We start from the raw sequence: 15204 nt of genomic DNA on the forward strand, positions 1-15204 counted from the left end.
CTTAACGAAATGACAGATTTTTGATCGCTAAAAAAACATGGTTGCCTTTTCTAAAAATAGAACAACGGGGTCAGACAGCAGATTTTTGTATACATCTCCAAATCTGTTAGGTTTAGCCAATAGCTTTCAATTGCTGAAAAGATCCTTATCATAAGGCTTACAAATGTGTCCAATGAATCTCATGGAGTCAAAATTGTCTGACAACTCCTTGTTAAGAGTTATTGCCCTTAAAAGGCAAAAATTCAACCAGGTGAGCGATTCAGGCTCCTGGGAGCCTCTTGTTTTAAATCAAAATCCGAAACAACTTAATATTTCTGCACACGAAATGTATAATAAAAAAGAAGACAAATAGAGCAATGTGATGCTGTTGTGACTTTATCATTTTGATATTATATCATAGGAAGGGGGTGGTACATAGCTCTGTGGAGTAGATGATGTCAAATTATCGGTATTTTGCACTGGATATGGTGTATAGTAAGGTGTTGAATAATTGGCTGGATTAGATCCTGTCGGTTGGGTTGGATATGGTACTTGTTGTGTGTGATATGCCCCTGGTGACGGCTGGGAAGAATTAGGTAAAGGAAGTCCTGACTGTTGAGGATTTGCTCCTGATGACTGATTTACATTTGCCAAAGGAACTGAAAAAAATACACTGCTCATTGATCACTATATTTTAATTTTTAAGCTATGAACAGCCATTACATTGCCAAGTTTTTTTTCAATTGCATAACTTAAGTATCAGTCTATGTAAAACTCAAGTAGAGGGTAAACATGGTAAAATATGTTAAACGTTCATTGATATGCACTAAAAATGAACATTTCAGGGACAGATAACTCATTCTAATTTTTCTTACATATTACTGAAAAAAATTGAGCAAATCCAGTGATGCAGTGATCCAATAATGGTCTTTTTGAATAGAGAAAGCATCCTTGAGCGAAATTATACTGTAAGATCAGAGGTTTTTGACAGGTATGTTTCTGATTTTTCCATTTTGTCAGAATCTTACAAAAAAAGTTAACACAGCTGTGCAAATTTAACGAAATAAATATATATAAAGTTAAATGATTTTCCAGAATATTGTATTTATTGTAAAAATTAGCAAATTTAGACATGAGTGTTAACTAGCATCATCTACATTAGGAATTTTTTTGGTGTAAATTAAACTTTAAGGATTACTTACAAGACGTTCTAGCTTCAGTTGCAGGCCTCATAACTTGACCTGGTGACCCTTTTCTTTTACTGAGGAAATATATACAACAGCAACAAGCACAGCACAGTACAAAAAGTCCACCAAACACCGCTCCAACAATTATGCCAACCCTAAGGTAGTCTGAAAAAAAAAATGTGACAAGGAAGTATCAATTTCGGATTACTTGTATTTATCATCAAATTAAGTTCACTTTGTGAATAAAAATATAAAATAACACAGGAGAATATGCCATACAGTTTTTCCAGTTTTGAGATACCGGGAGTCCATCAGGGATAAGCAAGCAGTTATTTTAAGATACCGAGTTAAAACGTTCCATTTAGGCAACAATTTTTAAGTTAATCTTATATAAATGATTCATATTTTCATTTTATCGTATTTAAAACAAAAGGAATTCATTGTATAATAATTATTGATTTTTTAAAGGCTTCAGCATTGTCAGAAAATCAAGAGATGACAAAAGAACACTATCATCTTAGAGTTAGCTTACAATCTAAGACCATGACACCTTCTACTTTCAACTTCACTCGAACATTTCGTCTTTGAGACTTTGAAAATGCAGTTTTCATTTCAATATAAAAATAACCATCCTGCTCACCACAGTACCGTTCTTTTGGTGGATCATGGCAATTGTATGTCTAAAAAAGTAGGCAAAATATCTTAGTATATTATTGGTTCGAAATTAACTGTACGTTTATCACCTTATCTAACGTTTTTCTTATATTTCAAAAACAGGAAGAAAAATCAATACGACCAACTGCAATAAAGTAAGAATACTCATCTAGAAAATACAATGAGAAACTTTCATACCTGTAAAGGTGATCCATTGGAATCAGATTTATAATGAATTTCTATTGCACAATCGGGGTCTTTGAATTCTTCAGGAGTCACGCAAACCTTGTATTCATTCTTAAAACCCTCATCTCGACCGACAAATGACATATCATCACACCACGATTCTAAATCACCAACTCCTCTGTATTCCAAGTAGGCCTTAGAGTCTTCATTTACATACTCCAATATAACCACACAGTCTTCACCGAAAGTATCTATGATAATACAGGTAATGCAAACAAAATTTAGAACTTTTAACTACAGAACTTGAATATATTCTTTCTTTTTATACTTCAATAAAAAAAAAGCATCATACCTGACATGATAAAGGAGAGAAAAAAGTTTTTGACTGGAATCGTGTTGCTCGTTTTTACGTTCTTATTTCTTTTCTTTCTTTCTTTCTTTCTTTTTTTTTTTTTTTGGGGGGGGGGGGGAGGGGTGTTCGTTTTTGTTTGTCTTTTTCAATTTATGTATTCTTGAACGTGTTTATGCACATGGACTAACCCGTATTGGCGATTTGGAATTTGTAATTTATTTTTGTTGCTTTCTAACGTGATTATTTGAACATTTTATTGCCCCTTTTAAAGGTTAACTATTATTTTAAAAAAGACTGACATTTATCAATATGTTGTGTATGTTCAGGTACAGAAGGTGACATTTTTGTTTTATTCGTAAAATATTACTCCTTTTCTGTTTTGTTTAAATTAAGATGGTGCAATTAACATATATTAAAATAAACAATTAGATATGTCATGCTTACAATGCGTCGTAGTCTCGCTGCTAACCATGCCAAACACTACATAAAATATTATCCAGTTCACTGCAGATCTATTTGCCATATCCATAACTGGCAAAATTAAATGTAACTTTTCGTTTTTAATTCATTTTATGATTTTACGTTATATGCCATAAAATTAGACAAATATTTACAGCAAACTTTAGGAAAATCCAATACAGAGGTGTTAACTTAAAAAGTGTAGATTAATCGATGCCTTGTGTATTACACGTTTCACTTCATTAACTCTACGTGCACTTCAACTAATTTGACATATGACGAATTAGAGGGATAATGGGGTTTAAAATGCTGAACTCTCTTACTTAAATCACATTAATCTTTTCGCAAGGGCATTCCCATCACATGCATTACATAAAATTATCTCACTTTGTAACAAATTTTTTTTTTTAAATATAAGCGATTTGATAATCGATACGAATATACTTTAAGTATCTGTATAATCTACATTTAAAATGATCAAATTCTTGATTAGATTTCAATTCATTAACACATCTTTCTATTTATGGCTTATTTCTGGAATAGAATAGATCTGTTCAACTGCATACAAACATTCTTGATGATACATGTTTCAAAAGTCGTTTACCTTGAGTAAGAATTCTCGCCGATGTATCTTTTTTGTTCGTCCCGATTTAGAGCGGAAAGGTTAAACGTTAAACTAACCTGTAGTATAAGACATTCTTATCTACGCATTCCTAAGTACATTCATCTTTAGGTTGTTACGCATGAATGTCTTCACGTGATTAACTGTAGTATGATGGCGGGCTTTTACAAAGCTGATGAACCGTAGTGATTTATAGGTATTGGACTTCTTTATTTCAGTTGCAAAGCGAACTCAAGTTTATTGTGAAGTAACTAAGTGTCAACCTTCGAAAATTCCAAGGTGGGAGATCTCCTCCTCAAAAATGTTCTTAAAGCGGGAGAATTTCCGAGGTTTTAATTAGCGGCATGTTTAATGTTCAGAAACAGATTTTATTTAAATGTAAATCTTATTTCACTGCGACAATTTCTCGTGACATTCCACCTCCTGAAATATGACAAGCCATGTTTCTCTTCATTACAACGACAGTAAATTAATGGTCTTTAACACAGGTTCGAGAACAATTTGTTTTGACAAGAATTCAAATAGGGTGGGAGAAATTTCTATTTGTAGCTATATCGTCCTCTCTGACACGGGTATTGACGTAAGCGGGATATTGTTGATTCTATTTGGGGAAATACTGCCAAAAGCGGGAGGCTTAACACCTATGGAAGTGAATATATGCCTTTTCCAGTACTGTTTGTCTGATAATTCATTATACGAATTCGTCATTCACGTGAAATCAAATACGTTCTGATATTTTTGATAAATATTTCGTGTCTAAAACCTAAAAAAGTGAATTACGCATTTACAAAATGAATGTGTTGGAATTTACTTATGGACACGTAAATGGGTCTATATAAAAAAAAATGAAAACGCACACTTAACCTCAAATTTTCAACAATAACAGGAAATGCATGGAAGGAAATATTGATAACTAGAACAACATTATGAAAATATGAGAGAACAAACTGTGAGACATATTATCTTTATTTCCACCTTAACTTTTTTTGCACACGTGAACTTGAAAAATATCCACTACCTTACGAAACAAATAAATATTATGATGCCGAACATAAACTTTTAAATGTTCATACTTCCCAAAAACAGGACAAACGCTTTCAACCACTTAGGTGTGGATTCCTTTTTTTGTATAGACACCCATTTGCAACGAAAGACTGGCTTATTAATGTTCTCTACATAACGATGTTTGTCAACTCCGAACGATACATAGCATTAAGTAAGTGACTGTTATGTATTGGATATTTTACCAAAAATAACGGTCAATTCAGCCACCAACACTATCATAATAAGTGTCTGATATGTTTTGTAGAAATCAATAAAAAGTGTTTATTATAATGTTTTATTTATGGTATTATTGTTGGCGCTTTTAATTTGTCCGTTACCAAAAGTACGGGGGGGAGGGGGGGGGGAGTTACCGCAACAATATTTTGTTCGACAGATTCTTATAAGACTGGATATTCGAATTGACCACTTTTACGTTGACAAGAATAATAAAATAGTAAAAGTTTGAAAAAAATGATTTGTTTATGCTTGTCAGGAAATTCATTACTTTATACAAATTATTTCATGAGTTTTAATTAAAATGTCAACTCAAATGGAACCTAACTTTTAAATAATGCCATCATTATAAAACTTATAATTGTGTTTCCGACTTACGACAGTACTAAGTAGAACCAGATTATGTCTTGTATTTTAAACGGAGATACTCTCATGTTCTTTATTAACTATCATTTTATACCATGTGTTCTAGCCTCCTTTTTTTATGTACGTGTTATTCAAAGTCAGAAGTAATGTTTGTGAGAACAGTAAACATATCATAGTTATTAAATACAAAAATATCGATGTATATTGCACGATATACTGTACACATGTTTCAGGGAGTAATCAGCAGCATTTGAATCAAATATAAAGAAAGATTTAAATCTTAAAATAAGTGTTTACAAGAAGTACTCAAAAGAAAAATGATCGAAATAGGAAGACAAATTCGTCACCAAGAGGTTCTGCAATGTGCAGTGCAAGGAATAAAACCTCAGTGTTTTAGATATTTTGAAATTTGTAATACTAAATTGAGAGTTAGAAATTACTTGTTTCATACAAACAGTACACTTTTGTGCACGCTTTAGTTTGGAACCTCATGTTACAGTTAATACAATCATATGGTTACATGTTAAGCTTCAATATTGAGATTTTTATGATTTTGCCATTCGAAACTCGCTGCTGAACTTTCATTTGCTCATTCTTTAAAAAAAAAATGCTTCATAAAAATGACTATTCATTTCGACGATCCTTAGATACTGAAAGACAGTTCTGGCTATCTATTTTGATACAAACTGAGTACATTTTTCGTAGGAAGACTTTTAAAAAGTCGCGAGATTTATGCTTTAAATTCATTCAGTCATTGGGCTCTGGAATCTTCAGGATTTATGTTCTCATCTCAAGATTCAGGGTATCGAATTTATGCTTAATCTCTGTGGCAAAAATATAATCAATGTCATCACATTTTGTAAAAGATAGAATTAAAAATAATACGTTTTAAATTAATTTTGATTTAGTAAAACATATATGAACTTTTGTGGTGATTATGGATAATTATCTTACCATAGCCTATAATAAATGTTTACCTATTGAATTGTTTGGACTATCATTAGGTTCGTGTCTTGACCTAAAATATGTTTACCCTACAACTAAGACAGAACGATTGACAGTAATGCTGAAAAGGTAAAAAGTCTTTTTTTTTTATCTATAAATTATAACATTTTAGTATGACCTAATTTTGATATTGCGGATTTAAAATAACTTAAAAGTTATTTTAATCAGCTAAGAAATAAGAAAATATGTAATCAAGCATGATAAAAAGATATATTTAAATGATCTGGTATTCTGATTGATTGTTGGGGACTGAGCAGCAATATTTTAGCTATATTCAGTCGAGTTTGGTATTCTGAATAAAGTTCATAATGGGGGTCAAAATGCTTCTTTATTTTGCTATTGTTTCCCCAACTATAGAAGAATATTCTGAATAAAGTTCATAAATGGCCATGCATGATTTAAAAAAAAAACCAAAATATAAAATTCATATGTACTGTAGAGCATTTGTAATAGACTCAAATGTGAAGTCATTTATAAGGAAAAAAATACATAAAGTGCCTATAAAAAGCAAAAGACAAACCTAACAAACAACAAAATAAACAAAACTGGAAAAAAACAAAACAAAACAAAACAATCGAAACAAGACAAAACAAAATGAAAAAAAAAAACAAATAGAAAAGGAACAAAAAGTTACTACGTTCAAAATTTTAGCCAATACGTTCACTTGTCGCTATTGCGGCACAATCGGTAACGTCAGAATTCGTTTCTTGCTGGGCTTGCTTGCTTATTGAAACACGGAAACACGGGTAGGGTTAAGCAAAATATACAATAATTTCTGATTGGTAGCAATTAAAACATCTTGAACATTTCTTAGAAAAAAACGAACAGTTTAATTAATTTGATAATCAGTACTACCGGTAAATTAAATTTGCACATGCATGTGCCCCACAGCGTGGAATGCAACCGCAACATATGTACACTCTGTTTGTATAGAGAGGGAATATTGCAACTTTCTCCTGCGATAAACTAAAATGTGCATTTTGATACATATGCATGAATTTATGTTACATGTACCACTAGCAGAATTTGGATCTATCACAACTTAGTATTTCGATTGAAAGAGCTTTCTATTCTTCAGAAAATCGGGCTTTCATCAACATCCATTAGATAGCCGCTCATTGATGAAGATTTTTATTTCATTTGTTCATTTGCGTTTTCCGAAAAAATGTTTATGACTCCATTTGCTACATTCATTTTATCTATTATCATTCTGCTTTTCTATACCTTTTAAAAGATCTGTCGACTTTATTTTGCATTTCAGTCATTCCACTCGGATCGAATTCCTAAGAATTGATTTTATTCTTTTTTGGTTTATTCTTTCGTTTGTTAATAACACAAAATAAAGATACTTTTAGTCTTTTTGAATCCCATTGATTTCGATTTTTTGTCTCTTTCATGTGCTATACTTGTCATTGCAGAGACGAGTATAAGTGTTTGGTTCTTGTTATCTAAACAGAAACTATTTCCTTTTATTTCCCCCATTTCCCGATCGACGGTAAAACGTTCCAAACGTGCAAAAAGTGAAAGTTCGACAAATCGCTAGACATTCGTTTTGTTTGAATTTTCGCCGTTTTAAACGGTTTAAATCATAAAAAAATGAAATATGTGTAATCCTAAGTGTATGTTACAAATTACAAAGTATCATTATTTCATAGAAGATATTGCCAGTTGATTGTAAAATTGCTTTGGAGCATGAACTTTTTTTAACGAACCCAAAAAATATTGACATCTGACATTTCGCTAGACATTTTCAAAAGACGTAACATTTTTGTTTGTACTGAAAATTTTATCAAATGCCAACGTAGAATTGCTGAAAGTATGTATATTATTAGGAAATATTAATCGGAAAAGAATATTGTGTAAATAAGTTCTTACATTAGAAAAAAACATTTGATTACTGAACACTTTTAGAACTCTGACCATTTACCAACACTTTCATTTTTGCATTGAATATTTTTTTTGCCAAAAATTAACGCAATATTGATAATTATCTCAAAAAGAACATATGAAATTGTTCTTCCATGCAAAATATGGCAAATTACGTACCCTCTGCAATAGCGCAATTCACTGCTTTAGCTTTTTTGGACCTACAGTGTGTTATACTTGACATACAGAATTTTGACGTTTTACGGGTTTTTGGAAAGATTAATTGATTATAAAGAATTTTAAGTACCATGTGCGACAAATATTCAGAAATTATAATTTGTCCTGATTCCAACAGCATACAGCTTTCACATAATCACAGTTTTGATTGTTTTCAATAGTCAGTTATAGTTCAGATAGGTGTGTTTTTTTCAACACAGCCACAATAGCGTGCGTAACGTCCTACTGTTAAACAAGTGTACTGAATAGCAGACAAAATTGTGCGAAATTGAAAGGTCAGTATGAAACAATTGAATTAATTTTAAACACGTTCTGTTATTGTGTGACTTCTGTATGTTGCATTTCTGTATTCATATCTCGTTATGTTCAAAATCATTGCAATGGAGAATAAATGAGTCAGATGTATTATTTCCTTTAATGTAGTACTTAAAACTATTTTAATGTTTATTTTATTTCGATGGAGGGTAAGGTTGTTGTTTTAGTAGTTTATTATCTCGTGGTGACATGCTGTCCTAAACTAAGTAGGAAAAGGAAAAGAAATAATAAGGATGCTGAAGCCAACATACAGGGACAAGAAGACAAACCTTTGGGCATTTTGATCAGAGAATATCCCAAAAACTTTTGGGACAAGAGGAACACGGAAAAGGGAAAACTTCCGAGATAAGGAAAAGAAAAATGACGTCATAGAAGGGACACATCCTAACTCTCGTGCAACTGGCGAACAAACCCCTCAAAGTGAAAGGCCTAGACCACCAAATCCCACATGTAACCGACCAACACCATCAACTATTTCTGTTAAACACCAAGACCAACTCCTAGAGACAGACCGTTACTATCAACTACGCCCGATGAAATACCAAAATCAAGTCGTGCTACCACAATCAACCACACATCATGTATAATTAACCTTATAGACCCAACCATTGTACTACAATATCATATAATACAAGAAATCAAGAGTGAACCTGGCCTAAAATATTCTAAACAAGTGTTCGGGTGGTTAACTCGAATGTATATTTATTGTGGTGCTATTAGAGGAGGTCAATCGCACTCTTCAAATGATGCAACTGCTAATAACAAAAATTTATCATTGGAATAAACACGAATAGTTGTGAACTTTAAAGTAAAAAAAAAAAAACAAAAAACAAAAAAAAAACAAAAACAAAAACAAAACAAAACAAAAAACAAAAAACAAAAAAAAAAACAAAAAACAAAAAAACAAAAAACAAACAAAAAAAAAAAAAAAACAAAAAAAAAAAACAAAAACAAAACAAAGCAAACAGTAAATATGAATCTGTACTACTTCTTTTATTTGTGGAGTTTTCATTTTTATAATGTTTAGTTTCATTTCATTTCGCATCATTTTCTTTTTGGTATATTCCAACCATTTTGAAAAGCAGGAGGTATATTGATAATGCTGTCCACCAATAGTTTTCATCCACAACGCAATCAAAACATTTGATGGATTCAATAATACTTTCTCACTTTCTTTATCGCAAGGTACCATTGTGCACCACCGTTAAATAATTTTTTATCAGAGCGCCTTTAATAGGTTTCCTGATGGAAAACATCTACTTCATCATTCATCGACCAAAGGGAAAACCTTCCTATCCACGTCTCCTCAAAAACCGTTGAATATATACCGATAAAACTTGCATACGTTCTTCACCCCATGCCATTTAGCACCTCATATCTTTCACTTCCATCTGAATGAACACTCTACACGTTGACGTACTCCCAAACAATTAGAGTGGGGAAACGCTCTCGGATCCACGTAGGGTCTGTGAGTAGGCCCAGCGTCAACACAGCAGTCCAGCCGCTAGTAGGACATACTTTGAGTTCTTCGGTCAGGTATCCCGAAGGCTGGGCTCCTCTATCTTCTTCTACTAAATGGCATTACTAACAGAATCCCCGTAAGGGGCGATCGTGCGATCCGTGAGAATAGTCAAGACCGTAAAAAACCCCAATCATCATCTGAATGAATTCTGATGGATAACACGCGTTTAGTTTGACATCTGTAGACCTTGACTGAACAGCTTTCTCTGTAGCTATGTATACTTCTAGAACAGATAATGCTTACCCTACCGCCTCAGCTGGTCCATACTCCAAGCTTTTAGTAAAGTTCGTGTTGCTCATTTACGTTTGTTTCTTTGTACGTGTTATATTGGTTGTTTCGTGGTCTTTTTGTGTGTGTCTATTTTACATGTCTAGTCGTTATCCTTGGAATATATTTTTTTTTATTTCTGCTCAAATCTTGATTACTCTTTCTACTTGATAATTTGACAAAACATTAAGATAAGGCTACCATGTACTAAGATTCGATATCAGATTTGGCCGACATCAACTTCCTTTTTAATTATTTTGGTATTTTGACCATAACATTGGTCTTTGTGGTATCATTAAAGATTGACAAAAGAAAAAAAAAAGAAAAAAAAAGCATGTACTCCATTTTTTTTGTTTGTGCTTTCGTTTTTGTTGTGTATTTTTAGTTGCTTCATCTTCATGCATGCAAATCCTTAGAATATGAAAATGTTATCTAATTTTACCACTCAGCCACTTTACCCGAATGATTATTTTTGATCCAATATGCCTCCCCAATACCAGAAGTTTGTTTCTCTAAGATAGGTCTAACAGCACTACAGAAACTCGATTATTACATTCTACGTTAATGATCTAATTATAATATTGACCAGCTGAACCTACATGTATATGTATCAAATGCACATCAACTATTTATAAGACCTCAAAGAACCAACTATGTTTTTGTGAAAAAATGGCAGCATGATATTTAGCAATCTCTGAAACAGAGGTCCTTGTATCTTCTACGTACAGGGACGAAGGAGCTATCAACCTCTGTTTCGGAGATTGGATATTTAGTAACTTAAAAAAACAGCGACAAAAAAGTCGTTCATATTTCTACCGAAAAATAGCTTAATTGTGTTTTCTATTAACGTGTTTGGTCATTTACAGATTATTATCATATCAAGGGACCTTGTTTAACAGTTGTTTAATTTCTTGATACAGAATAACATATGGCAATGGTTCACCAAATTACATCAAATATATATATTTTTAAAATGATAATGACCACTTTGAACACAATTATCAAAGCGTGATCAACATAAGTTCTTTTCTTCAACCAGTTTTAACTATATCTCTTTTGAAGATATTCGTTGATTTTACATCTTCGCTGTTTGCATATTCCATGTGAAAAGTACATAGATTTTGAAGTAGTAAAATGACCAAACTTTAATATTTCAGCCCATGTCATCTTAGAAAAAGTGAATTTGTATCTTGTTGAAAAACTTGGATACGTGGCATGAACACCTCAAAAGATATTTATATTACTGTAAAAGAGTAATCAAAGGAACCAAGATTCTAGCGAAGAGTATTATTACAAAAAAAAAAAAAAAAAAAGAAAAACACGTTTTTTAGTTTTCATTATTACGCAATGAGAGCATAATTTATTCATTTATTATTTTGGATATTTCAACGTTCAAAGGAATAACTATATTTCTCATTTATTTCGAAAAGAAATAGAATGCCAACAAATAGTATTAAAAGAAAGAGCAAAGAAGGGGAAGGACGTCCACGACCGACAAGGAAGAATCCAACCTGGAAAGAAGGGAGAAAGCCCAAAACATCGTCATCGACCAACTCCTCCAAGTGATAGACGTAGACCTTCAACTCCTCCTGGTGACTGACCAATACCATCAACTACGCCAGGTGAAACACCAAGACCAACTCCAAGTGACCTACCAACACCATCAACAACCCCAGAGAAACACCCAGCCCAACACAGTCAGCGACACCATCTCATGTATAAAAAACTGTTCTGTTAAATTTAAGAAAAATAGTAAGATTGAAAAAAATTATAAGCTGATACTGCAAATTGATACACATGTATATGTTCCTGTTAACGAAGTAACTTTGTTCGATAAGTTTATTTTTCTTATTTAAACTATACCAAACCGCCGAATTGATTTATTTTGTTGTGTCATTTGTTTTACCAAATAAACATGCCACTTTGTGTTAAGTTTTTTTTTAAGTTTTTTATTACTAATATGTGGAAAATCATCTCTAAATCAAAAAGGGCTAAACACGACAGTTCAATTAAAGAAGACAAAATCCACCAAAACAATTAATTAAATGCCCATAAAAAAGACGTTAAATCACAATACCATACGACTGATCCAAACAACTGATGCCAGAAAATGGATTCAACATTCAGTAAAAAAACAAAACATAATGTAAACAATAAGACGTGTAGTAATGTTAGAAGAAATTATTGAAAGTAACAAACTGACTTAACGACCATATTAATGGAGTATTGTCCAGCTGGAAACATTGATAAGACTAGCATTTTATATAAAAAGGCATTAAAATACCAAAGCATCAAAAAAATTAAAAGCCATGCAGATTTGATCCGCATACACAATGTAGAGAAAGAAAATATGTATAAATTCTGACGATCAGAAAAATATAGCACATAAATTAAAGCACTTGCAATATGAAACCCATAAAACAATTGGGAGTGATATCTGGTGCTCAGAAAGGGTAAACATTTCTATGTCCTTCAGCGGTACCCGATACAAAAACGTCAAAATGATTTTATCAATAAAGACTGAACATACTCCTGTCTGAAAAGCTTATTTTGTGCAATTGTATCATCGCTCCTTGAAGGAAACTAATGTATAGATAAAATTCACGAAAGAAACTGATCAACTCTAAAATGTATACACCATAGGTTAAAAAAATTGGTGTATTTCAACGGCGAAAAAATGTCTCTGACTGAAATTAATCAGATGTGGATTGAAAGAAATTTTAAAGAACTAACAGACGATCTGAGATCAAATGTTATTTTCTATATAGCATTATATACAATTTTATATTACCATGCCTTATACTACTATTGTACCATTAATTCAAAGCCTCTTTTTACAACAGATGGTAAACGCTCCTTGTTATTGGTTGTGTGAAATTTTAGTTCTGCATTTCTGAACCGAAGAAAAAAATAGACAGATGGTAAAATCATCACCTTTTTCATTTGAACAGATTGGTGGATAATTGGTTCTAGACAAAGCAGTCATTCCAATGGGCCTAACTGATTTTTTTCAACACTCCCATTGGGCAGATTTCATCAAAACTTAGTCTAACATATGGAAGGTGAAAAGATCATATCATCTTCTGCTATAGAGGAATGTCTTAACACTAAATTATTTACTTACTTTATCTCATTTACCAAAATATCTTGAAATTAAAGACATTATTGACAAATAGAAAATGGTTTCATAGTTTTGTTTTCATTTCAAATAAAAAAAAAGAACGCTTTTAAGTTGTAATATTATATTCCTTATTGGCAACTATCATTTCTGATGTAGTAACATTCCAGCTGCTCCTGTGTTTTAGTTTCCACCCTTTTAACTCTAGACTATTTCACTTTTACCATAAATTGCGATAATAACACCGTTTTCTTGATAGGGCTCACTGACTTACAAAAAGGGTTACAGGACAAAAATATATTGTTTAAGGATTAAAGCCGTCATTTAAACAGTGGTAAGGTCGTCACCAAGATCTTGATTCTGTTTCAAATATCACCATCTGTAATATAGTATCTTCTACTTTCCAGTCTTGACATTCAACGTTGAATATGGTGGTAGATTTGCACAAAAAGGAACTACTCATTCTTTCGAAGCATCTGAGTTCATTTCCATTTTGTTGTGTGTTCGCGCTGTATGTTTTTTTTGTGTACGTTTTTGGTTAGTTTGTATTTAATGATGTTTTCTTCATTTGTTGTCGTATTGATGTTCCTGTTATTGTCTTGTCTAAGGATTTCTGTTCGTTTGTAATTTTGGTATTGATGCTTTTTCATGTAAAACATAGGAATATAAAACAATTTTGATACTACTACGCTGTTTGTACTGAGTGATATGCTTAATAAAACTTCTGTTATCACATTTGTGTTATCCTTGGTTGATGTCATACTGTATTTTGTGAACATGATCATGCAATTTTTCCGATTCATTTGTAAAATGCCAAAACGCCGATTAAAATCGATTATTATATTCAACTTTTGATATTTAAATATAGTGTATACTAATTTATCTGATATGAATATGTTCTTGGTGAACCGACAATAAATTATCTGAATTCTACGACAAATTATGTACGAGTCCTTCCCAGTCGCTTGTTTGGTCGGTCATAACAAGTTTTGGTGAAATGTTGCCTAATTTCTTGATAATGGGGTATGTTTTGCCTAACCTTAATTAAGTGTATAAGTTATAGTATTAAATAACCATTACACTATATCTTTATGAACAAAACATGAGTTATCTTCAACAAATGTTGCTCGTTTGACAATCCTCACAGTATATGTTACAGTAAATGGGTATGATAATTAATGATAATATATATTTAACGAAATTTCAGTAAATAAGTATAATTACTAACTCTCTATATAAATAAGTATAATTCTAAATTCCTGACTTTTTGTACAAGTAAACTGATTTTATTTTAGTATATAAAATTACGTAATACTAGATGAAAAATGTGCAGTAGATTGAATCTCAATATTAAAAATTGTGTGTTCTATTTCACTTATTTCTTTTTCTTGACAATTGAAAAAAAATAACTGTTTATTTATCTCTAAAGATTCAAGTTAACAATTTATTAATTAATGAACTATAATAAAATGTCATATACCCGATCCGACAAGTCAGTAGAGGAAAATGGAATGACCGCACAGTGACTTTCGTCGTCTAAAACACTTTTCAAACCAACAGTGGAGGTTATACAAATTTTTAGAAACAATCTTGTTACTCAACTTCCGGCTCTTAGTAAACGTGGGTAGGGAGGGAGTTTTGCATGGCTAGTAGTGTAGCTGTACTACACTGAGTTCACTGCAATCCCTGCACAAAGACTCATTTCTTTCATTATAAACATAGTTCCCATTAAATCAAAGATTCAGAGGACTTCTGCACGATATCAAAAGAACAATGAACAAATTTCAAATT

At 32.0% G+C, this 15204-nt stretch overlaps 1 protein-coding gene across 3 annotated transcripts; it reads right to left on the reverse strand.

Annotated features, from left to right (window-relative positions):
• Positions 1-357: 357 nt before the first annotated feature.
• On the reverse strand, positions 358-3588 carry LOC148629436 (uncharacterized). 3 transcript variants are annotated; one of them, XM_088551095.1, is made up of 6 exons: positions 3499-3588; positions 2803-2889; positions 2019-2257; positions 1699-1846; positions 1182-1331; positions 358-638 (listed from the first exon to the last, which is right to left on the reverse strand). In XM_088551095.1, exons 1-6 carry the CDS (start codon positions 3512-3514, stop codon positions 379-381), a joined length of 900 nt encoding a protein of 299 aa, XP_088407221.1. In that variant the 5' UTR covers positions 3515-3588; the 3' UTR covers positions 358-378. The 3 variants fall into 3 exon arrangements, with proteins under 3 accessions (XP_088407221.1, XP_088407231.1, XP_088407238.1); XM_088551105.1 differs by having other exon boundaries at positions 3422-3550; XM_088551112.1 differs by lacking the exon at positions 2803-2889 and having other exon boundaries at positions 3499-3560.
• Between the last annotated feature and the right edge of the window lie 11616 nt (positions 3589-15204).

The sequence above is a fragment of the Perna viridis genome, chromosome 1, assembly GCF_037379345.1.
Source record: "Perna viridis isolate PV_CMFRI_1.1 ecotype Kerala chromosome 1, ASM3737934v1, whole genome shotgun sequence".
Taxonomy (NCBI): Eukaryota; Metazoa; Mollusca; class Bivalvia; order Mytilida; family Mytilidae; genus Perna; species Perna viridis.